General features: G+C 36.2%; 2 protein-coding genes and 1 long non-coding RNA gene across 4 annotated transcripts in view; 1 reads left to right on the top strand and 2 right to left on the bottom strand.

Moving 5' to 3' along the window:
* The window catches only part of LOC309486747, a 251,941-nt gene that overhangs the window by 94,950 nt on the left and 131,007 nt on the right, over window positions 1-25,984 (bottom strand). The gene's annotated exons all lie outside the window — the stretch shown is intronic.
* Window positions 1,231-15,354, top strand: sh2d4ba (SH2 domain containing 4Ba). Its single transcript, XM_082153533.1, has 9 exons — window positions 1,231-1,318; window positions 2,886-3,103; window positions 4,160-4,319; window positions 4,553-4,700; window positions 6,815-6,953; window positions 7,374-7,668; window positions 8,165-8,292; window positions 9,675-9,895; window positions 13,226-15,354. The coding sequence occupies exons 2-9, from the start codon at window positions 2,929-2,931 to the stop codon at window positions 13,316-13,318; spliced, it is 1,359 nt and encodes a 452-aa protein (XP_082009659.1). The 5' UTR covers window positions 1,231-1,318; window positions 2,886-2,928; the 3' UTR covers window positions 13,319-15,354.
* Window positions 15,128-25,918, bottom strand: tspan14 (tetraspanin 14). 2 transcript variants are annotated; one of them, XM_082153534.1, is made up of 9 exons: window positions 25,767-25,918; window positions 24,034-24,120; window positions 22,685-22,735; window positions 21,676-21,822; window positions 21,293-21,463; window positions 19,341-19,466; window positions 17,648-17,701; window positions 17,102-17,215; window positions 15,128-16,872 (listed from the first exon to the last, which is right to left on the bottom strand). In XM_082153534.1, exons 2-9 carry the CDS (start codon window positions 24,112-24,114, stop codon window positions 16,804-16,806), a joined length of 813 nt encoding a protein of 270 aa, XP_082009660.1. In that variant the 5' UTR covers window positions 24,115-24,120; window positions 25,767-25,918; the 3' UTR covers window positions 15,128-16,803. The 2 variants fall into 2 exon arrangements, with proteins under 2 accessions (XP_082009660.1, XP_082009661.1); XM_082153535.1 differs by having other exon boundaries at window positions 24,034-24,117; window positions 25,767-25,832.

A 25,984-nucleotide genomic window follows, 5' to 3' on the forward strand; every position in this document is an offset into this window, starting at 1 on the left:
GATAAATTGACTTTTTAAAAAGTACTGAAGTGGAAAGCGTTAGTGTGGAAGTCCGAATTTTTTTAGCCAGCCAGAAAGTATTGGTATTGTTTTAAAGTTGTCTGTATTTATAACATCCATAAAGATGACGAATGAAAAGTGTGCAAGTAGAAATGTACACATCTATGATTCAAAATTTCATGAAATGTATGCTTATATGTAGGCTACATTAACTAATAATAATCAATTGTTAGAATGTTTAATGCGATTAATTTGATTATAGCATTGATAATGTCAGAGTCAGCCATTGCTTTGCAGAAAAAGAAATTTGAAAGTATAGACAGTCTGATTAAAAGAAAATTCAATATTAATTCATTTAAATATTTTAGAATTTTTTTTATGTTAGGGGAGTTTCAACACTGAATACAATAAAAATATAGATTATTATTTGAAAAAAAATCAAAGCTAAATACTTGCATAAACATGCAAAATACTATTTAACATTCACTGAGGCTGTACTAAAAACGAACCTCAAGGTTCTTTTGAAAAGGAACGATAACCTTGAGACAGGAAGATAAAGGACAGAGAGAGAAAGAGAGTTATGCACCATGTGGTTGTTTGTGGTGCCCAGCTGAGAACATTAAAACACTAATAAGACACAATTCAAATACACCATCACACCTGCAGACATTTCCCCAGATTTACAGATATTAGCTTAAAGTCACAAGGATTTGCTTTGTTTAGTCTGCGTTTAAGGGGATTAAAGAGAGAGAAAATATAAGGAAGGAATAACATAAAGATATTAAATTAATAATTTATACCAAACAGATTGTCTCAGTGAAGTCAACAGCATTAAATATGCTTTAATAGCTTAAAGAATAATTCAATTCTCTCTTGCAAAAGCATTGTACCACAGGAGGACAGACTTAATGAAGAGAGCAATGGGCTCAGATGAACCCTAGATAGGACAACAGAGAGGTTTCTAATTACATTAGCAGTATCTCTCTCTCGCTCTCTGGGTGTGTGTGTGTGTGTGTCTATTTGTGTACCGAGGTGAGACCAAAAGAAAGCGAGCGAGGGAGATCTAGTTGCATTATAGGTTGACAACAGCCCTTGTCCATTCATCTGTGGGAAACTTCTGACCTTCAGTGCACACATCATAACAGAGACCAGTCACAACATAGATGCAACCATACAAACCCTCATCATGGATCTGATGGGACACAATACTGCACCACTGTATTCATCAGCAATCACCTGGTTGTGCTCGACTCTTCAATGACACAGCGAGATACTCCATGCTGGCAGGACACAGAGGGATCTGAAGGAGCCAGAGCAGGTCAGTAAGATGAATAATGTAGAAAAAGAGTGACCTAGGAACACAGACAGCAGAGTGTTGATGAATGCTAGCTATTGAATTTTCTGTTAAGAGTTTATAACATGAGGCAAACTTGTATTCGTTTTGGGGGTGCTTGTATTCTAATAGTGTGAGATCCTTGTATTCTGATATTGAACAATTAAAATAATACAGTGTGGAATGAGCTCCTTAAAAATACACTACTGTTCAAAAGTTTGGAATCACTAAGACATATTTATGTATTTGAAGGAAACTGGTATGTTATTTTTAATTAATCGAAAACAGTAAAAAGTGGTAATGTTTTACAATTTTATATATGTCGATATTACAGCATTTATTACAGTTTAAACATATACAACTTAAAATGTATTTATTTATATTGAATTCATCGAATGTTCATAATACACCTTATTTTTCTTTATTTGTATTATTTATTTATTTTTTGCAGCACCTGTGGGGGGGTTTTTGGTGTTTTTTTCCATGTCTTTTTCAGCTGAAGTACACTTGCATTTCTTGCAAGTCATGTCAAATTTTAAAATGGTTAAAAAAAAATGTAGTCTATTCTTTTTTTAGAGAGGAAGGCTCTTACATATCAATATACAAACTGGATCAAAGCAGAATAGAACAAGAAGAGAATGGCCCAGATGCACATCAACAAGAGGAAGAGCACATTGGACTCTCTAATTTGAGAAAGAGACCCCTGACTGGAGCTCAGCTGGCAGCCTCATTGAACAGACATTCAACAGATCAGCTTTATCTGCATTAGTGAAGAGAAGACTCCGAGATATGGGCCTTTTAGAGAAAATACAACATCTGACACTGACAAATAAAAATAAAAGGGTAGAATATGCGAAAGAACTGATGGTAAATTATGGTAAAATCAACTAATCATATTTGAGGGACACGTTTACAGCTTATGTCAAGTTTAGGCTTACAACCAAGGTGCTTCTACATCAGTGTTATTCTCCTATCATTTCCCACTGATTTTAGAGATAACTTATGGGTAGGGTTAGGTTTAGGACAACATTTTTGGACAAGAATGTTGTTCCGCAATCAACAAAATGTTTTGTCTTACTCAAAAAAATCAGGGCGTGCAAGGAAATAGGATAACATTTTCATACAGGAATGTTGTTCCAGTATAAAGAAAATATGTTGTTTCAGGAATGTGTCTAATTCGGCAAAATCACAACGTGCATATAGAAAGAGTCATCAGCTATCATTTTAAATGTCTTTATACTTTCATTTGGATCGATTTAATTTTATAGTGATTCCAAACTTTTGAACAGTATATTTGTGACTTGTATTCTGTATACAACCTCCAAAATGTTTTGCCACAACTACCCAAGAAATTCTTCTAAAACCAACAGTGCCTAACACATAAAAGTCAATATAAATAAAGTGGGAACTGTGTTACTGTCTCAGGGCATTTGCTGTTGAAGAATCAGTTACGTTTTATAGGTGTAAAACGTTGCAGGCAAGCATGCTGATATGGTAGTTAACGCTTCACCTTGTCTGACTCAAAGAATTCTTCTGCAAATATATCTGGCAGTTCTCCCAGCGTGTTCCTGGAGAGGAGATTCTGGCAGTTCAGAATGATGCAACAGATCTTGAGAGACATGTTTGTAGATCCAGAGCTTCTGGCTGAACTTAATGAGGAGCAGAGGCATATTCTTTTCTACAAAATACGTCAGGAGCAGGTGCGACGATGGACGGAGTGTGAGAGCAAAGAGGGAAGCTGGGAAAGTCCCCTGACCAAGGAGAGAGACGGTGGGTCCAGCAAGGAAATCTTTCCTAGCCCTATACGTAATCAGATTAAGTTTGACGTTTCCAGGTCCAAACACTCTATCAGATCCCAAAAACAAACAAAAAACGATGCTAATATACACTCAGTGTGTGCTGTACTGAAAAATGTTGATTCTAATCTATATACATAACGTAATTTCAGTTACAGTGATGCACTTTTTATGAATCGTTAGAACACTGGTGTCCGGGACAGTCCTGAGTCCTGGTTTTAAAGCTTATCTTGAATCTGTGCTATTCTCAATTGAAACGGAGTAGAAAACAGTATTCACTACCTCACAACTTAACAGGTGGATAGTTTTGTTATATTTGATCATATTTCATAATTTCATCATAATTTGTTTTCAGTATACTTTGTCTTCATATCCTTAGTTAAAAAGGCAATTTCACTATGTACTGTGACATGGCCCAAATTTTTTATTTTATTTTACTTTATTCTTTTCTACAATATTTGTATGAAATGTATTAGCAATATGCTAACAGCAAACTCTGAAATCAACTGTGCATCAAATCTCCTTTATTTGTGTGTTGCTGCCTATGTAAAGTGTTGCAGATCTGTCACTTGTGAAGTTCTATGATTGTTAGGATGGTCCCTTAGAAGTCAGCTGCCTCTGTAGGGCATAGGCTGCGAGGCAGCCAGCACACAATTACTCTTTGGTTAAAGGGTTATTTCACCCAAAAATGAAAATGTTGTTTTGAAATCCGATATGACTTCCATTCTTCTTCGGAACACAAATGAAAATATTTTTTATACATAATTTTTTCATTATCCATCCTTTGAAAGTCCACACAACCGTATATCCTATAACCGTATATTATATAAATCAAGCGGTTTAATTAAGTCTTCTGAAATGACACCGGTTTTTCATATAAAGAGAGTCTTTTTTATCATATAAACAGATTTCATTTAGGCTTTAATTTACATATAACATTGATCAACAGCATTTTTATCTTTGGCTGAACTGTCTTATGAAAGAGTTAATCTGGGCTGGTTTTCACATCTGCCTTTATCGCTGTTTCCAGAAAACAGGAAGAGTGTTCAGTGGCTGCAGGGCAAAGATGGTGAGGTGTGGGTCTGGGTTATGGGGGACGCCCCTGGAGACAAACCATACGAGGTGATAGTCAAAGAGCTGATGGAGGAGAGAGCCAGGCGACAGGCTCAGCAAGAAGCCCAGGAGCTGTGGTGAGGATTGTGAGATGCATGATTGCAATTGCATGATGTTTGTCTGTATCTTTTGACTAGATTAGAAACTGATTTCATGTCCAAAGAAAACATAAAACAAAATCTTTTGCTGTAGATATTTAGCAATTAGGCATCATGCTTCAGGATGCAACATGGAAACATAAGGTTTATTTTGTTTATACAGAAATGATTCTGAAAAAGATTTTGCACCTAATTTTTTGGCTTTTTCCAAGGCGGAAAAAAGAAGAAGAAATAAAGCAAAAGTTCAGAGATGCCATTGCAAAGGAAAAAGCACGTTTAGTTGCAGGAAAGTGGAAGGAAGAAGCCGAGGACAGAAAGGCAGCCAAACAGGAAGAGGAAGGTATACGAGAAAAACTAAAGGTGATTGATCAACAAACCCCTCAAACTTCTAACTGTGCTGCAAAATGAGAATGCACCAATTGGCTTCAGCAAGATGAAAATGGTTGCCAGCGTTCCACAAGGATCCAAACTATCTTCTAGAGAGTCAGGGGACTAACTTAGCAGTGGGCGTCACAAAACAATCCAAGTGATCAATTACTTGTAGGAGACCTGCACTGATGTACACCTTTAGGGCCCAACATTCGTTTGGTGGATGTTGTTTTCCACCAATCTCTCTGTAAATTATTTAGGTAAGTGTGTGGAACGACTGCAGAGGTTGGCCCTCTGTACTTCTATTCTCTGTATCTCCCTTTGAAAGACAGAGAACAATGAGGAAAACAACCAGGCAATCAATACTCAATCTGAAACCAACAGGAGGGCAACTTGCTGCATCAACAACAAAAACTAGGGCTGAGTGCTTTTCTAGTTCTCCAGAACAGTCCATGTATGTACTTTTGTTTGTCATAGTCTAAGTTGCTTCCCACTTTAAATGGCTGAATGAAACAGAAAATGTATTACACAGAGCTGAGGCTGTTTTTGGTTGACGTTGTGAAAAGAAGTCGTGTTATAGTGTAAAAGGGTCAATGACAAATAAGAGTGCTTAGGAAAATGAAAATGTTGCCTGTTGATCTTTATAAGTCTTTTGCACTTTAATCTGTACTCTTAAAAATAAAGGTTCCAAAGGGTGTTTTTCACAGCGGTGCGAGAGAACCTTTCAGTGAACAGTACTTAAAATTATGTTTTTCGTACATTCTAATAACCTAAAGATTTTTTTTTTTCCACTACAAAGAACCTTTTGTGCTTTGAAAAGGTTCTTTGGTTGTTAAAGGTTCTTCATTGTGTTAACATCGATGCCAATAAAGAACCTTTATTTTTAAGAGTGCATTTGTTTACTTTATAAATTTTTTATGTATTGTTTTATTGTTTTTAAATGTCCAGAGCTCTTTTTGTTATAAGAAAAAAATTATTGAATTTGTATTAGAATGACAACACTTTTTTGCAACTTATATCGTGATAGTACTTTATACCATTACAATGCGATGGCCATTGTCGTGATTTAAAAATTTGATACCATCACATGCCTATTGTATAAATGAGATGTAATAAGATGATGTCATTGACCCAGAATCTAGATGCTTGATAATTCTACAAGCCAAAAAGCATGTCAACTTAGTAAGAACGAGAATTTGTTTGGCTGCAAGAAAGTGAGGGGAGAAGTCAATTAATTTTAAATAGAAGATTACATCCTAAAGGCATCTTTAATACTGCAAGATTGGTTATACAGAAGTTGCACTGATTGCATTATCTTTTCAAAGAGGAAGAAAAAGAAAGCGGAAGAACGTAGGAGGAGTCGGGGCAGACAAAGGTGGAGGCACGACCATTTTTCAAATTATTACACTGCAGATTCCCAAAGAGGCCTTGATGGTTATCCTTGATTTGTGGCCTGGTAATGAGACCTTCTAAAGAAACTTGTCAAATATTAAAGAGCTCATTTATCATAGCCCACATATCATCCCTTTTACTGGAAAGTGCTGAGTCATTAAACTTTGAAGTGTTTCTCTCACAATATTCCTCAAGAAATCCTTAAAAAGACTGTCGAGGCACGACAGAAAAGTGGATAAAAGTGAAAAGAAAAGGGTAGTTGTCTAGCTTTTAGTTAGATGTGCTTCAGCTATATGAAAAGGCACTTTAATATAGAGTAACTATGTCAACAAACTCAAAGAAAAAAACTCTTTACTAAACAGAATGAACAATGTTAACTGCACTCAAGTTTTTGGACTCTAGTGGTCTAGTCAAGGGGTGTCTGTTTTCCGATAACGCCTCATTGGTAATTACCTTATGTCAATAATTACACAGCTTAAGTATCTCAAACAACCATGCTCCACATGTTATAGTGTCCTCGAGGATTAATTATTCAACCAAATGATTTCCATTTCAACACAGCTAATGAGCCACTGGTGCTAATTCATTAGTGCTGCAAGACTTAGAACAACACATACTGAGGCTAAGTAAGGACTGAGGTGCATGTGATTTGACATAACACTCTCTCTCTCTCTCTGTCTCACAAAAAAACGTTCTATACTACTCTCACGCAGAAACAAGAGGAAGAGGAGAGGCAGAGGGAAGAGGAGGAGATACGACGTGCAGAGGAAAAAAGAGCGAAGGAGCTATATATGTCCCTTGAGCATGAACAAAAAAAAAATGAACAACGTGACAAAGAGTGGGAGGAACAATGTGAGTGAAGATGTTATTTCTTCATATGCATTTTCATCTGTCAAACCCTTTTTCTGTTTATTATTTATGTTTCTTCTCAACATCTACAAAATTTGAATCTCTTTACCGCTCTAAGCTTCAGCCTGTTGTGTAAATGTGAAAAAGAAAAAAGATAGACTGATAGACTGTTTTGTAACATAGTAGCTGGTTTCTACCTGGTAATTAAGTTAAAATAAGTTCAATAAATAAGCTACCATGTTTAAAAAAAAAAAATTTGGTAAAACCAACTATTAGCTAGTTTGTTGCTTACCTTAGACCAGCTAGAAACCAGCTACCATGTTTCAAAGCACACTTACCAGGATTATAAAAGCTGGATTTTGTATCCAATATATCTGTCCTTTCTAATCTAACCATCTATTCTTTCTTCTTCATCCTCTTTAGTACGTCGCTCCAAAGCAGCTGATGAGGAGATGACAAGGAAGGCTCGCTGGGCAAGAGATGAGTATAAGCGTCAGTCACTACGGGCCATAGAGAAAGGCCACGTGGCTGGCCTGAGTGGCCACTTCCAGAAACAATCCCACCGGAGACACAGTACTTTCATTGAACCATCTGCCAGTCCTGTCTCAAGCAATGAAGTCAAAACCAGGCCCGGCATTCAACGTGCAGAACCTCCTTTGTACCGCCGCAGACAAAGCCGCAGGCATAGTACAACCACAACACAACCACTAATGGACAGGTAACCATTCTGTAGAGAAATAACAGTATGTTACATTAAATATAAATTATACTATAAGGACATTCATTTTAAATACTAAAAGTGAAATTAGGCATTAAAAATGATAATGTACAGCATTATTTTATTTATTTTGAGATTTGCTAAAGATTACATTTAACAGTATTATATTATTTTAATCAACTGATATCAAAATGTAAAAATTGTCTAATATCATACAACAACCATTATGGTACCAATATAATGGGCATCCATAACACGTGTGTGCAACACTTCCCTGCCAAAGCAACACTTCAGACCAGCCAAGCTGGTTTAAGCAGGTCTAGCCGGCCAAGATGGTGCTCAGTTGGTTCAGCTGCTCTGCCAAAACCTGGCCTTTTTAGGCAGACTGGGAGACCAGCAAACCATCTTAGGCTGGATTAAGCTGTCTTTTCAAAGGTTTATGCACCATATTAAGAACGGTGTAGTTCTGTAAATTAGCGCTCTCCTTTCCCATTAGCCCTGCATGGTTGCGGACACCACGACCCAGTTCCAGGGAGTTGGTTATCCTCTGGTTTACTGAAGAGCAGAAACCAAAACAGGCGGGACATGAAAGGAACGGCAATACTATCGCCCCATGGTTCCATGGTAAGGTTTCTTAATGACCTCTCTGGTGTCTCCGGTTATACGATACATTCAAAACCATTATGACCTGATAAACTGTATGGAACATGAATAGCTTGCCAATGTCGACATTAATTGCAGAACATGGCTGAAGATTACTGTGCCGTAAGCGAGTGGGAAACATGAGTAGTTTTAGCAACCCAGACAGATGCTAGCACCACTCAAGCAGATAACAGAGCTCTGCCCTTTTACCCTCTTGTACACACTGTCACCCAGATCCACAAGGAGAGAGAAATGGAGTATGGAATATGCTGCCTTGTTTTGAAACCAGAAACTGGCCGGCCAACAGATGGAGAGCAGTTGTGTCTGCGTCTACTTGTACACGGACAGACAGTAGAGAGAAATTGAGGGGAGTGCTCAATAATTCAAAGGTTTTGCTAGGCTAATTACTGGCGTTGTGAGTCCTGCAGCTTTGTCATGTTTGATTGGGTTACAGTGTGTGACTCCTGGTTAAATGACAAGAGAGCAGATTATTAGGCTTGTGAGTGTCGGAAATTCCAACGGAATGTGGGCCGCACTTCAGTCTGTGTGATTCTGAATAGATGCATATCTAGATAAGGGATCCAATGCACACTCATTCATACCCTTACTGACACACATACACAAGCCATGGAGTAGATTTACACCAACACTTCTGGTACAGATACATGGAAAAACATTCTATACCACTTTCTACCTGGCACCTGGTGACTCCATTACAGAGATAACAAGATTACAATGGAAACAATGCTGAAATACCTAAACAACTCCTCTTTAAAAGTCATTACCTTTGTGAAAAAGAAGTGTGCTCATTGAATGTGCATTTGTAGTGCACACATGAAATAAAATGAAATAAAAGGCCACTTAAAAAAATAGTACACTTTCATGGCGGTTTCTTAACACATTTCAGTACACTTTTGAAAAGTGCAATTTGTAATAATGTCAAGTGAAAAGTGCACAAGTAGGCTTTTGTGGTTATAGATTATATATTTTAACTGTAGTATGTCATTTAATATTACATTTAACTTCATTACAAATGTGTAATTACAAATACAAATTTGCATTTAATAAGCATTTAATATAAATTAAAATTATAATTATAATACATTTCAATTAATTGCAAATAACATGCAATTAAAACTCAGTTATCAAGTATATTATTTTAAAGTATATTATTTCCATAATAAGTACTCTTTTTAAAAGTATGCTAAAGTGTATTTCTTTTTCACAAGGGATAAAGGATCACAAGCCAGGATCTTTGAGGTGCTTCAGTTAACAAAAAACTATGTGAATGTTTTGGGGAGTTTGAATTAGTGTACTCATAATTAACTCTTCACTGACAGTTGACTGGAATGTTTATCCTGAAGGTATCATTTCTCGAGAGGACTCAGAAAGACTGCTTATGAATTCTGCTATGGGCTCTTTCTTGGTACGGGTCAGTGAAAGGATATGGGGCTACACACTGTCCTATCGCACAGCCAGCGGTTTCAAGCATTTCCTTATCGATGCTTCTGGGGACTATTACAGCTTTCTGGGTGTGGACCAAAACCGTCATGCCACCCTTGCTGACCTCATTGACTTCCACAAGGTAAGAGAGCAGAATAGAAACTTTAGAAAGCTATTGTGAGACATAAGTGTAAATGTAATTTTACTTCAAGAATGCAAAAGATAAAAACATTTTTAAAAATAAATCGACACCAACCAAAAGAATAGAAAAATAAAATAGAATTTTCATATTATTTTATCAATCATTCACAATAAGACCAAGCAAGAGTTTAGAAAATAGAGCCGGTGTCCCAATTCAGAGACTACATCCTTTGAAGGCAGAATTCGAAGGCAGACTGTGTCACAGCGGCGTGACAAATGCTGTCCCAATTCGAAGGCTCCTTCAAATGCGGCCTCGAAATACATCCTTCGTTTCCTGGGCAATGAAGGATACAACAGATTGATCCTTTGCGACCTACACTTCCCCAATTCATTGCGTGTCTGTGACAACAGGATTTTTTGGAGAAATTCCCAGATTACACTTTTAAATGTAAGTTTTGGCTCTCAACTTACATGAATATGATACAAATGTAAAAAAATATATATATTACTTTAAAGTGGTTCAAATGTTGACACATCTTACTAAGATGCAATTTTATATAGTTTATACTCTTAATTAAGTACAGAAATGGACCAACGTAAACATATTTTGATAGGCTGTGAACCCTGTTTTTTTTCTGACAGATGAATATAACTTAAAAAAAAAAAGTCCATTACAAACGTTACTGCCCCTCGTTAACGGCAGCTGTTACAGTTGCTGCTATATAGTGACAAGAACAATCCTCCATAGACTAGACTGTCCCATTTAACAATGCTCGGTTTGACCTTCACAGCCTTTGAAGGTGTGTCCTTTGAAGGATGCAGCCTCCGAATAGAGTGGTGCAGGTATGACGTTACTTTGTAGGCCAACCGGCAGTTAGCATCCCACTGGTTCAATCGACAAAAACAGGATTATTCCATAGGCTTTTGGATTATCGCAAAAAAAACAAGCTCTGTGATCAACAAAAATGTATGATACTTACACGTTTTGTCCATCAAGATAATTTTAACAGACGAACACAACTTTTATGAATTTTGAAGCCTAAATGCAGCTGCCAGAAGTGAAAAAACTTTGCCATTGTCAATAATTTGCCTTTTTTTTTTGGCTTTTGACAAATGTTTGTTGGTACTGTGGTAAATTAATGTTTGACAGTGCATTTCATGTTTCTATTCAGCCCAAACAAACTTATACATAAACAAATGCCCTTTGATTTGCACACAGCATATTCAGAAATATTTCCATTTCATAGCATGACTCTGATTATGATAAGTTAAAAATGTTAAATGTATGTAATTCATACTCTAAATCTATTAAATTCAGGAACACTGAATAACGTCTTCATCGAAAGACTGGGTGACTTATGAACTAGGCTATTATGTTGTGTAATATTTGGGGGAGCAGCATGCATTTTAACGAGAAAAGATCCAGTCACAGATACAGACTATCCGACCCAATACGGCTCAATTTTTATATGTATATTGCTCTGTGGAGAGGCAGAAGTGTCGTAGGCCATAGGCTACTTACTGGGTTCCTCTTACGAAAATCAACCATGGTTTTATTATAGTGTAGTAAGTAACCATAGTTTTTTGGCAGATTGAGTACCATTTGTATAACCACAGTTTTACAACAAATACCATGGTTAAACTATGGTTAGTGTAGTAAAAATATTTCATTTCATTAATTATGTCTGTAATTTGAGTTTTTATATTAATGTCCAGTGCTTGTTTTATATGTTTTAGGAAGGACTTGACTAATAGGCTACACAAATTAGAATCCATTAACTATCACTCTCCCGTTTTTTTGTACACACGTTTATACAAAATTCATAAAATTTCTTAACACTGAACCTATAACAGTTTATAATAGTGAAATCAAAACTGACCAGAGATTACTTAAAGCCATTAGACACTGAATGATTTCAATGCGACATCAATGCCATATAGTGACGAACCATCGGAAATCGAAAACTTTTGAAGCTTTTGAGTCTTGTTTGCATTATTTACATGACTTGACAAGTTCAGAATGCCCTCCGAATCACTGATTTGAAACAAACATTGATATTTCAAATTGAAACATCAATGTTTTGTCTCGAATAAAGCTTCAGCAGTGTTTCTAAAGCGCCCATCACAACACTATGCCAACTGTCATATGCGCGTTCATAAGTTGTGAAGCATGTGACTGAAAAAGTTACAAATATTAGTTTTTTTCTAGCACCCATCTATTGTTTAGGTTCGGAAGACATATCAGCTGGGGACCTGGGGTTGTTCCCGTGCACTTGCTTTTATGTAGGCTAGGCCTACTCATATAGATAGATTATTTTTCTAAAAATCATCTAAGAAAGTCATATAGCCTGCTTCTGGGACAGCATGATGGTGAGTAGCCTAAATGATGGGAGAATGTTCACTTTTGCCTGCTGTAGCTTATCCCTCTGAATCAGTTCACAATTCAGTCTGAAACATTCAGAAAGGTCAATCATGCACTGAATCGTTTGCAAACTGTTTGTCCTTGAACACAGAAAACCAAAAGTGGTGGGATGAAGTGACTATTTACTTAGGCCTAGAAAATGAAATAAACTTGCAAAACCATTATCCCCCAGAAGAATGTTTTCACTGAGGAGAAGCCCTGATGCCCAGATACACGACAGCATGTGCAGGATTAAAGTTTGGTCAGTCTTAAAGTCTCTAGATCTCTAAATCTGTGCTGTAACATCACAATATTTGAGAAATGGATTAGTAGTCAGAGCTGATTCCTGAGTTAAACACTGTAATGTAACCTAATCTACACTGACTAAGGCAACTTTCAGTAACTAAGAGCTTACCTTCACACATCTCTTCAGCATAACCTATGTAACCATGGATACATATTTCCCTGTCTGGAATGCTGTCAAAGTTGGAGTCACAAGCTGTGAAATCTTTGACATTAGTTACATGCAAATGCAGGCGACGTTGTACAACTGTCAAGCGTTCCCGCTTCACGCCTCTGCAATATGGTAAAAATAAATTTAGAAACGCTGTAGAGAACCTGTCAACATATATATGAAAATTACAACAGGTTTAGCTCAGCTAGAAAAACAAGCAGAATTCAATAGAAATCACAGAATGAATACAAAAGCAACTCAGATTTATCCTGAAACATAGCAGTGCTGATAACAAGGCTGCCCTCACTATTTCAGGCCACATTTTTGAATAATAATAATGAATAATAAATTGAATGACACAGCATGCGATGATTTCAGCATATGATGATTTCAGGCATTTGTGTATAAGAAATGTTGTACTCTCGCTATCAGAGTGCACAGCACTCTGGATAATGGCAACATCTGTCGATTCTCAGGAGGAAGTCATCACAACCACAGGGAAAGAGCTGCTGCTGGAGGCCTGCGTGAGGACTGGGCCCTCTGCCGACTTCGGAGGGCTTTTCCCATGACTCCGCACACGATAAAGACTTCAAAGGCGAATCTCTGCAGGGCAGCTAATGTAGCAGGGTGTTCGTTGCATTTCAGAGAACATGGTCAAAAATAAACAAGACTTCTGGTCCTCATGTTCTGCCTCTGATTTACAGTGCCTTATGATCAGGCCGCAGACTTTTTCTTTGCATTTTATGTGCTGATCTTAAAGCTGAGAGTACTATACTCTTGTTGGTAGCTGACAGCATCGAATATTTCAGAGATTTATGATAAGTCTCCATATGATCCTGGCAATTGAAAGAGTTGACACTAACTTGACATGTTGTGTTTTACATGGATTAGTGGTCTATGTGGTTGAAAAGCCATTAGTGTTCCATTTTTCAAGTCATTGACACAAGTCAAATGCATTCATGTAGAGCAACTGCAAGTATAAATCTTTCTGTTCTTTAGAATGGGATGTGATGCAATATAAGAACCATTGTGAGCACTGAAAGAGAAAGAAATCAAAAGAAAGTACCTTACTGTGACTGGGGAAGGTCTGATTTAACAATAACAGGAAAAGACAGTTTCCTCTGTCCATCCTTTAGTCGTGCTGTAGCTTTTTCCATGAGGGAGATTAGTTGTTCTGTACCTTTCAGTGAAAGAAATCAGGTCTTTTACACTTCTGACCCAGCAAAATATGTGCACACCACCCTACAGAGGGGTAATTGTCTTTTTTATTTGTTTTCAGTATGTTCCCACTCCATCTGCCCTGCCAGAGAAGCCCGTAATGGGACTTTTTATCAGGACTGATTGTCAAAGGTGTTCAATCTAATGTAGAGGTGACTGTGAAAAGGTAAAATTACAGAGAACCCAGTCCTGCTTTATCACAAATTGAGCAAGACAATTGTGCTTGTAATTACTGTGCTATTAGTAATTTTGAAAGGGAAAATGCCACTGCTGTTATATATGCTTTAGTTGTTGTATGGGCTGAAAAAGTAACAAAAAAGTTCTAGAGTTGTGGCTAATGTACCGCACTGCAGGCTTGCTCAAGAAGTGAACCTTTCTGGCCTGACCGTCTGGAGCTCAGACAAAGTCTGAATTTTAAAGGCCTATTTTATGTTACATTGTTCAGGTTCTTTATTTGTTGTTGTTGTTGTTGTTGTTTTTTCCCTGCTCTCCTGCCAAAGTCAATCCAGGATTCAAGGTATAGGCGATTTTCTATAACTGCAGCCCTCGGGAACTTTCTACTTTTAATTGCTCCAGTCATTCTTCCATACAATGCAACAAACTGATACATGACCACTTTAATTAATTGTTTCTTTATGAAGACAACAAATCTTTATCAGAAGTTTTGTTACTTCCATATTCTGATTTCCAAAAATGTTAAAGTAAAAATTGGGTAGGACAGGTTTTTGAAAGTGGACATTACTAGAAAAAAATTGGAATTCTCAGCCTCAAACGAATGTTGTTTCTGAAGTGGAAAAGTTATAACATTTCGATAAAAGTTGTTTTAAATTTTCACTGATTAATTGTTCACAAAAAGACCAAAATTACATTTTCAAATATATAAAAAGAGAACAGTTTCTTTAAATTGTATTATTTCACAATGTTACTGTTTACTGTATCAAACAATGGCAATGACAATAAAGTTCTCACTTAGTTATCTGAATAATGTGTTTAGCAAAAATGATGAGATACTTCAAAAGAAAGTTAACTGGAACCTGGTTTTACATAATTACATTTAAATAGGATCTTGATATAACATCCAAATTTGAGATTTGCAGCATAACTAAGCTGGTATGAACTTCATAAACCAGCGCATTTTCTTTAAAAGTCAAACAGCGATGTATGTTGATAGCTAACAAACTTTTTATTGAATATAAAAACAATGAAAAGAAAATATTTACAAAGAAAACACACATTCAAAAACAAACGACATAAATCCAACAAAAAAACATCCCTTCATTAAAAAGGAGGCTCTTGCAGTAAAATCAGTGAAACTACTGCATTTTAGTAAATACTCAAATCAAGCGTTAACACTACACAGTGGCACAGACAGACACTCCAAAAAAGGGACAAAATAGTGCTCTCTGAATTCAAAAAAGATTAATAATTTTTAAGTTTTTAACATAAATTCCTTTTTTCATTATTGTGAATTTCAGAGGTCATTTTATACAAGTATACTATGATAGAACTGTGAAAAGGAAAAATAACAGTAAAGTCTTTGGGCTAAGAGTGATGTTAATGTTACGTTAATGTTCTGGATTTTAGTTTGTGCTAGTAATGGCAGTTAAGTTTTCAGTTGAGAAAACAAAAAGTCAATATTATTTGATGTGAAATGATTGACACCAATCAAACAAAAAACCTCTATCCAGCTAACACATGGTATAATCCATTTGATAAAACCTTCAATGCGAGAGAAAAGGCACAACCTGATTTGTTGTATAAAGTCACCAGGTAAGAATAGAAGGAGGTAAGTGTTGGCATCTCAAAGGCAATGTTGACATCAGTATTAGAAACCATATGGTGATTTGCATCAAACTCCAGTGACTCCTAAAGGTCTGCACAAGTCCAGGCTTGCACATTCAAATGCTAAGACAATCAGATAAAATGATCATTAACGGAATAGAAATATAATAGCATAAATGCATAAAAATACAGGACACATACTAATGCTTAAAACCTGTGTTATTATAAGACCCTTTTCTTATAGACTCGCAGGAATTTTATTTCCACCCAACTGCACTCAATATGTTGTTTGCACGTGAGTCTAGTCAGATCTTGATATATTTCTTCTGCACTCTTTGCAGTAAACATTAAATGCAGACCCTCTGTCTGCATAAATATGAATAGTTGAACTCAATGAACTAAGAAAATGGAATGTATTTACTGCAGTTAAAACTGCTTTATAATTGTTCTTTTATTACACTTCTTACCATGAGGCCACTTAATCTTTTTAATAATCACCAGCATGTTTTATCTAAGGAAAAATAAACATGCTTCAAAAAGACATTCCAGTTTGTGCTTTTGAACTAATTATTAAAAAGAGAGAGATTTTGGAGTATGTGTAAGAGGACCATACCGATACATTTCAATAATTAAAGCCTGGTTGACTAGGCTGCTTCTTCTCAGGATTAGAATTACAATTCATGTTAGTTTAAAGGTTATGGTCCCACCCTGTATGTATATCAAGCTTGGTTAATAGTGGTCCCAAAATTACAAATGTTAATGTTGGTCATATAAAAAAAGTATAATAATAAAAAAAAAACACAATGGGAGTGGTTGGTGTGCTGCTGGAGGTAAACTTGAAGAGAGAAGGCACACATGTGACAGTATCCAAATGAACTTAGGCAGCTGCATATTCAAAATGTGGTCTTTAGAAATGCTTAAAAGGTGGTCCAAGTGAATGGTCCAGAGTCCTCTTTTCCACAAATGTTCTTGTCCTCCATGAAAAAAAAAGAATAACTGGAGGTCCACATATTGTTCCATACATTGCCCTTCGCTCGCTTCCAGTTACATGAGCTCAGTAATAATTAAACTTTACTTTTTCTATGTCTCCAATCAGCGTCCTTGCCAAGAAGATTCCCACCATCTAATAGCAAAGTGACAAGACACAACATTAGATTCAGATTCACTTCAAAACTGAGTTTTAAAAAGACAAACTCTTAACATGCAGAAGAGTATTTCTTTTCAGGGCCTACAATTTGTATTCATTCTGATGACAGAATCTGAAATTCTTTATCCATTTGTTTTGTGAGGGGTGACATCTAGCTGTAAAACATTTTCCATGCACATCCATTTTTTTCAAGCACATCCAATACCTGTAACAATGATATGACTATGAAGACTCCAGCCACAATGTACAGATTGCGTGGAAGCCACTCCTCTAAAGCCATCATGCATCCTTTGACATAAATGGTGTTGCTCCATTGAGACTGAAAAAAAAAACAGTATGTTGTTTATTCACTAAATAAGTGACAGTAAAATGTATATGCAATTAATCAAAAAGCCAATCTACATGCACATGACATGACTATCTGAGCTGTATGATGTTTTTGACATATTACAGTACAACTCAGCAGTTGATCAAGGCAGTCATTTTGAAAATTATGATTATTAATGTTTTCGTAGCTAGGTGGCGCCCGACAGCGGTACACTCCATTTTAGAGTGACTACTCAGCAATCGTTAAGAGTTATGGATTGATTTGTTTCATTCCATTCAGTGGTTGCTTTGTAATTTGATTATGAATTTGTTTCGCTTGGTGTACCGGCGGCGTTACACTTCGGGTTTATAGGGTTAAAGCAGAACTTTTGTCAACAATGGCAAAGAACAAAATGCCTAGTAAAACTGTACAATATGCACTTACCGCTGTGCCAGTTGATCTAACATCATATCCACACTGAGTGTTAACCACTGTATCCTGTAAAGAAAAAAGTCACAGATTCATGAACATGAGGCCTATAATTACTGTAAAGTCATTTACGATAGAAATAAATGACCATGCACTAAGTAATTTAAACCAAAACCAGACATAGCCTGTGCCTAGAAGAAAAAACTTTAGGGTCAGTATTCGGGGTGTGAAGAAATCTTGTGCCACAAGATCTTACGATATTAAAACATAATGATATTTCTCGTCAAGGTGAAAAGCTGTCTCGTGATATCAACACCTTTTACAGTGCTCACATTATATTGTTCTGTCTTTTACAGCATTATGATAATTCATACCCAAAAAGTAGAACTGAAGTGACAATAATCATAAGATGATTAGTGTAGGGCTGTCACAATTCCTCAATTAAAGTTGTGTCGATTGCAATTTAACCAGAAATGGCTGCACATATGCATCATAGCATAGTGCTATTATTTATAAACCTACACTAACACAGGAGAATACATCAGTATGCCAACTGTTGTTCATCGCGATTTCAAATAAAAGTTTAAACCCTCGCTCTAAGTTAGCATGTTTTGATGTCCATATATGTTCTTGTTCAAGAAATGACAATGACTGTAGCATTTCTATCGTGAAGAAGTGGCCAAATATTAAAGATTAGGTGGACACTAGAATTAAATATTTTTGGCCAATATTAAACAAGGATTTGATCATGTTGTAAATTGTAACTAACAACAACAATCAAACGGCCATCGCCGCCTTCTGCAGGCATTTGTTATAATGTACATAAGTTGATTGTTATAATACATAATGTAATATACATCATATAATAAACAGTGTTCTTCAATAAAACCATAAATTACTTGCTTTTAATACTTTATTTGAAACAATTATTACTGCCTCATTGTTATTATATATGAATTTTAAGACATTATAACCGCTATTCTCCACAAAATATTATCCGATTACTCTATTAAATCATGACTTTCTGACTTTCAGTTTTTCCAGTCATATTTTGTCATTGAAGATTTCTTAGATATAGTGTTTCTTAAAAAAGAAAAAAATTCTTATCTCATTCTCGTGAACCCAATTTCGTATATCGTCTCGTCTCGTGAAGTGTATCATCACACCCCTAGTCAGTATCCTAAACACAAATAAAACCTAGCCCTTCTAAGATGAATTCCCTAGTGAAAGTGAATTAAATTGGTTGCAAATTAAGGAGCATGTAATGATATTTACAAAGTAACAGTTAGAGTTAAAGTAGTGAGGGTAGCAACCAACTAGGCATATTGGCTTGATGCACTAAGAAATTAAAATATGTTTTTTTGGGAAACAGTTTTCAGTTTCATTGGCTTGTGAAAGGGATAGTTCACCCAAAAATGTTGTTCACCCTCATGACTTTTTTTCCCCATAAAATGTGGAATAATGGTTTGAACCATGCAATTACAAAGTACATTCTGCAAAGTTTCTCAGACAAAGATGTATGGGTTTGGAATGGCATGAGTTAAACTATTCCTTGAATCATTTCAAGGCCACAGCAAGCAAAGGAAGTCTTCAACGTGCTTGGCCTTTGACTTGAAAGCACAATGTTTTCTTTTAAACAGTATTTTTTATGATGAAAATAACTCTTTTTTTTTTGTGGAGGGCTGCTGTGAAGGAGAAAGGAACCTACAGCAGGGTCGCTGATGCAGCAGGAAAAGGGCACTCCACATCTCTCTCTGCTGTGGTGACTCTGTGAGCAGTTAAAATACACATTCAGATTCCAGTCATTGGGGTCTTTAGCTCCACAGCAATGATTCTGTGAATAAAACAAAATGTACATTCAGGATGTTTTTAAATCAAACCCTGCAACAGGCAAGGTGAGTAAGCACAGTCAAAATTGCTATCAAGTTGTGTCATAATTCCCCAAATTACACGAACAATAATTTAAAATGTAAAATATTATTTGAGAAAACAGATATCAATTCAAAACCAAGACATATGTGTTCAGTACTAGCTCCAAAACTGCTCTACAATATCTGTGTATAATCTCCTTAATATCTATGGCTTTTTCATCCTATTAATGGTTTTGTTCAGGTTAAATCATGGTTGTTAATTTAGCATTGATTTAATTAAAGAAGAATTGGCGAAAAGACACAGAAGAGTGAATAGCGAAGCACAAAGATTGTTTTTAACAGTTTCACCTCTAATAAGTGTGTAGTGGTTAGCATGTTGAGTAAACAGAAAGCATTTATTTTAATGAAAGCATTCATTTTTAATGGTCAAGCATTCATTTACATTTAGGATTGATTTTAAAGTATTATTACTGGTATAGAAATCATTCAATGGCCTAGGACCTCAATACATTGCAGATATGCTCACTAAATATAAACCTAACAGATCACTCAGATCATTAGGATCACATCAGCTAGAAATACAAATGGTTCATTTTAAGCATGGCGAGTCCGCTTTTAGCTACTATGCCAGCCGCAGCTGGAACCACCTTCCAGAAGAGATCAGATGTGCTCCTACAGTGGTCACATTCAAATCCAGACTCAAAACACATCTGTTTAGCTGTGCATTTAACTGAATGAGTACTGTGCCACTGTACGTCCGGCTGATTACACTGTGTATTTTATTTTGCATCCTCCTTTTTATTCTAAACTGAACTCAAATGGCACTGAGAATTGGGTAAGAGACAAAAATAAATTACTTAATTGGGGAACTTGAGAGATATAATCATGCTGATGACCTGGGTCTGTGGTGGAGTAGTGAGTTTGACGTGATTAAACTCGAGGTTATGTGGGGTGCGGACTGGATCGTTTCCATTCCTAGAGCTTCCGAACAAATGGGTTTTTGGGGTGCGGACTGATGGGGCAGTGAACCCGGTTACCCCATGAGTCAGTCCTAGAGCTCTTCCTGTCCGATTTTAGGGGAAAATCGGGTCCATCGGAGACGTCCAATAGATTTCTTAGGCGCGCCGAAAGAACACCACTGACAGTGTAATCACCATGGGAAAATCTCAGAGTAAAACTGGGAGTTGTGAAAAATATGATACACCAGTGTTTTCCAGATGAAAAGTTTATCTATGCATCATCTTTTTACTCCTTTAATTATTTTTATAACTATACCATATATCTCTTTTAATTTCTTTTACATTTACATTTAGTCATTTAGCAGACGCCTTTATCCAAAGCGACTTACAAATTAGGACTAAATTCAGCGAGTCATCATAAAGAGGCAAAAGCAACAACAACGCAGGAAGTGCTCAAAATACGAAGTTCAGGTATTATTCAGAGTAGCATAAGCCTGATAAGTGATGTTTCAAAGGGAAAGGATTTTTTTTTATTTTTTTTTTTTTATATAAGGTTAAGTGCTCACGGAAGAGATTGGTTTTCAGCTGTTTTTTGAATGTTGTCAGGGATTCTGCATTCCGGATGAGGGTGGGGAGAGCGTTCCACCAGCATGGAACCCTCATCCTTTTGTAACTGTTTTAATTTTCCTTGCTTTTATTTTGTGATTATTTTAATTCCTTTCTGTAAAGCACTTTGAATTGCCATAGTGTATAAAATGTGCTATATAAATAAACTTGCCTTGCCTAATGAATGCGAATTGGTATATATTTAAAAACTCTCTCAAACTTACCAGCTTCTGAAGAGAGTCGATCAGATTCTGCAGGTCAATGTCTTCCCTGTAGGCCTTCACATTGGCCAAGAAGAATTCGTTAATCCACTCCCTAACTTGGCCCTGGAACACAAATGCCAACACCGCAGCCGTCAGCTCCAGGAAGAAGATGAAGCCAATGACTCCAGAGAACTGAAAGAAAAAGCCAAGAAGCAAGGTGAAAATTCAAAGAGTAGCTTTTGACAGTGTAAATAGTACTTGTAAATTTTTATGTCTGAGAAGTATTTACATTTAACATCATAAAGTGCCTATCTTACACAGGTCTGGCACTGCAAGGCATGCAAAATTTATGACCAGCTTATGTGATGGCACCTCAGTATCACATCGAAAGGATGAGAACTTACAAATTTAAGGAGGCAGATGTTTTCCCGGAGTGCTCCGACACAACCAGCAAATCCCAAAACGAAAGTGACTGTGCCCACAACAAGCACCCCCCAAACTGGGTCGAAACCATGTAGACGTGTGACTTGCGTCAGATCTGATAAAACACCCTGTGGGCAAATCAAGGAATAAACAATTTTCACTAGTGGTTTTCCCTGAGACACTAAAACACATTTACAGACACATAAACTAATTTTTAGTAACTCAAGTTCTAAGAAAAAGTTTTTAAGGGTGTTCACACTTGGCAGATTTGGTTTGATTAAAACGAACTCTGGAGTGATTGCTCTGTTAGTGCGGTTCATTTGAGTAAGTGTGAACGCTGCCATCCGAACCCTGGTGCACACTGAATAAGCAGACCGAGACCCTTGAAAAGATAGGTCTTGGTCCACTTTCAAACAAACTCTGGTATGGTAAGGCTGAAATATGAGTGCAACACGGACCAAAGACATGTAAACTAACCAAAAACAGGACATGATGTGACGAGATGCAACCCTAAAAAGGACAGAATGCTCAAGCATACCCGTTTTTTCTCATCATAGTCGCAATGTTTGCCCATCACAGTTCAGTACAGGCAATCAGAACAGTGTCTCCTAACATCAGATCTTCGTTTGTGTGTGTGACGGAAAGATTCTTGCCAGCGTTTTGACTCCTTTTCTCATTTTATAAGCTCATCATGAGTCAGCTCCATCATTTGCATATGGTATGCACATAAAGCAACGCATTCAGCCCAGCACACACAGCATTGTTTGTTTTGTGTGTATATCCAAGTTCAGTCGCAAAATATTCGTCATAAAAGCTTCTTTTTTTTATCATTAGGTTCAGTGTTTAAAAATAACAGTGTGAACACTAAGCAAACCAGGACTAAATGTTTTATTTAATTTTTTGGTCGAGACCAAAAGATCCAAACTACAAGTGTAAACCCCCTAAAAGAGTAGACAAAAGAGACTTTCACAGACTCATAGGCCTACTCACCTTTTCACTCCAGGCCCAGAAGCCAATTGCAATGAATGCTGTTCCAGCTAGCTGAAAAGCAGAAGAGGTTTAGGAGACATTAAGACATGTTGCATCAGAATAGTCAAGTTCATACAAAGAAAAACCTGCAACGTGTGTGGTTTTAACATATGACGCATTAATATGACTAAACTCTAGAACACTAAGCAACCAGACGCTTCTACTTGGATTTTTTTTTTTTTGTTTAAAAACACAGTTACAATTTTGGGGTCTGTAAGAATAGTTTTTTTTGTTTTTTTAAAGAAAGTCTCTTATACTTACAAGGCTGCATTTATTTGATCAAAAATACAGTACAGTCTGTACAAAAAAAACAAAATAGGAATATTGTGAAATATAATTACAGTTTAAAATAGTTTTTTTGTTTTAATATATTTTAAAATGTAATTTATTCATGTGATGACAAAGCTAATTTTTTTAGCATCATTACTCCAGTCTCCAGTGTCACATGATCCTTCAGAAATCATTCTAATATGCTGATTTGGTGAAAACCGTTGTTCTGCTTAGCAAATTTGTGAAATTGTTTTTCTATTTATTCATGATGAATATCACATTAAAAAGAACAGCATTTATTTGATATTGAATTTTTTGTAACATTTTACTCTCACTTTTGATCAAATTAATATGTCCTCTTTAATAAATACATTAAGTAAAAAAATTAAATAAAAATTCGTACTGACCTGACCCCAAACTTTTAAACGGTAGAGTTTAAAATGACAGATACAAATGATTTAGCTTTATTTAAAAGTATGGAAAATAAAGTGTCAATCAATGGTCACAAACGGCATGAAATATGCACAACACAGTGTGCAGTAACAACAAAACTTGTTTCTCAGGAGCCATGTTTAAAACTGAAAACAGGAAAACGGGTTAGAAGCTGTCATCTGCTCCTCCCATGCTTCCTTATACAGGACACCACAAACTACTGCAATAGCATGTCAGCGCAACTCTGTTTCCTGTTGACGTATATGGAAACCTGACATCATTAGGCTGACTTTTTCTCTTGATATATAAAGGTTCAGCTGAGGGTGTTAACATGCTGTGATGAAAATGCAGTCAGAAAGTGTGAAACATCAGTGCACACGGTGTAAAACTAAGTGGAACAAATAAACATGAAATGTGGTGCTGGTCTGCAGATTATGTTATCTGAGCAAGAGTGGCATAAAAGATAGGCAGGGGCAGTCACAGTACTAGATGTTATCTAATGTAAAACTGGAAGGGCTGCCCATTTAAACATGATTTGCAGATGAGGGCATGTTTGTGTGCGATTATGCATGCGTTTACACGGAAAAAAAACATTGTCATTAACTTACCCAAAAGATAATGTTGTAGCTGAACATGAGGTATTTGTAGCAACAGCTGACCTCTGCATTTTCATATCTGTAATAGTGCATCTTCTTCTGTGGAATAAAGGAAAATGACATTTGAGATTACCAAATTAAAACATCTAGAGAGATCTTTATCATATATTGTTAACTTAATATGGGCACTAACAGAAGTTGAAATACATGGGAATGCATAGAAGTGTTAAAACTAATGCTGATCTGACAAATTCACAAGAGTTTAATTACAAAATCCACCCGCAGATGTTGGTAATACAGGGAAGAGTGTGTATTGCATTTCCTGTCATGACAGTAAGGATAAATTTCCAACGGACTGCATTTACAGAAAGAAAGATAACTTCCCAAATTTGTATAATGCAAGCAGACCCACCCTTCCTGACTTAAATGGATTTTTTAACTAAATGTTGTTAAAGATAAAATTAACTTTTCAATTCCAGTCAAATTTAACATACTTTACTTTCTTGTAGACCCCAAATTGGGGGTTTGTGAAGCGATAAGTAATTAAATCAAAACAAATTAAAATAAATGCATTAAAATTAAAATAAATGCATGCATATTATATGACCATTAAACGAGAACTGAGAAAACTGTTTGTTAGATTTTTAAATAAATCATTTTTATTTAAATAATTATCTTGAGTGGCTGGATTAAGCTAATGGTTTAGGACGGTCAAAGGGTTCTGACAAAAATGTTTGGGAAATTCTGCATCTACCTTATACATTCACATCCAAAAATCTTGATAATAAAAAGTACTACTTAATTATCAATAAAAACCCTTCAAAATAAAAAAAAACCTTTTGTATTAACTGCCCTGTTACTAATCTGCAGTAAACAGAAAACTAAATGAGAATCTGCTTCAAAGATTTCTAAATATGTCTGATCCATGACACACACACACAAACCAGCTGGATCAGCTGCAAACAGTTCACTGGAAAACCTCTGAAGATTTCAAGTGTTTTCTTTTGATTATCACATAAGATATGATCACAAAATATTTTAGTGCTCCAGAGGCAACTCATAAGGGAATATATCCGTCCAATAATCAGAAATCAGCGATTACACACACATAAGTTACACAAGATGGCTCACAAACTCTTCCCCACTACTTCTTCCTCTTACTAGTTAGCTAAGTTGCTAACGTTAGTTGATTAGCAAAGTTGTCACAGATCACACTTTAAAACCAGCTGCCAAGGCAAATCTCGGTCTTCCACAACAATTAATGTTCCCGTTTAGGAGAAGTTAATGTAGTGAACACTGTCAGTACAATAATTCTATAATATTTTTGTTTTGTTTCTGCGGTAAAAACAAGAACAATGCTAAGAGCTAACTTGGATATCTCAACATAGCTAACCAACTGTATCACCTCACGACTTGTCAAACCCTACTATTTACTCACATTTACCTACTATATATATATATATACACACAATATACCAAGATATAAAATCTTTACAACGACTGGTTAAAAATGCAGCCACAGTTTCATTTATTTACGTTAACGTTAAGTTACTTGGGAGAGTGCGAGAGCGCGCTGAGGGTGAAACGAAAGCTCGAGAGCTTATGTCTGTTTGAAGTATTTACAATTTAAACGCACAAAGCAGAGCGGTTTATTACCGATTTTTACAACAACAACAAAAACGTTACTCGATGTTAAGAAATATAAACAAATAAGCAGTTATAATATGTAATCGTAAAGCGCTCACCTCTTTGTTTATGTCACACAACGCCTCCGCCTGGTAGAGTTTGAAAACGAAAAAGAAAAGCTAACTCTTCTTACACCCACCCCACACATGAATGCGAGACTTTGTGAGTGAGTGTGAGAATGATACGCCCGACTCCCGAGAAACTCAAAAACACAACCAAATCTGTTCCACGATTATTTACCAGAGATCCACTCATCTCATTGTATTAGCCTACATAA

The sequence above is a fragment of the Leuciscus leuciscus genome (assembly GCF_965113295.1).
Source record: "Leuciscus leuciscus genome assembly, chromosome: 22".
NCBI classification, from domain to species: domain Eukaryota; kingdom Metazoa; phylum Chordata; class Actinopteri; order Cypriniformes; family Leuciscidae; genus Leuciscus; species Leuciscus leuciscus.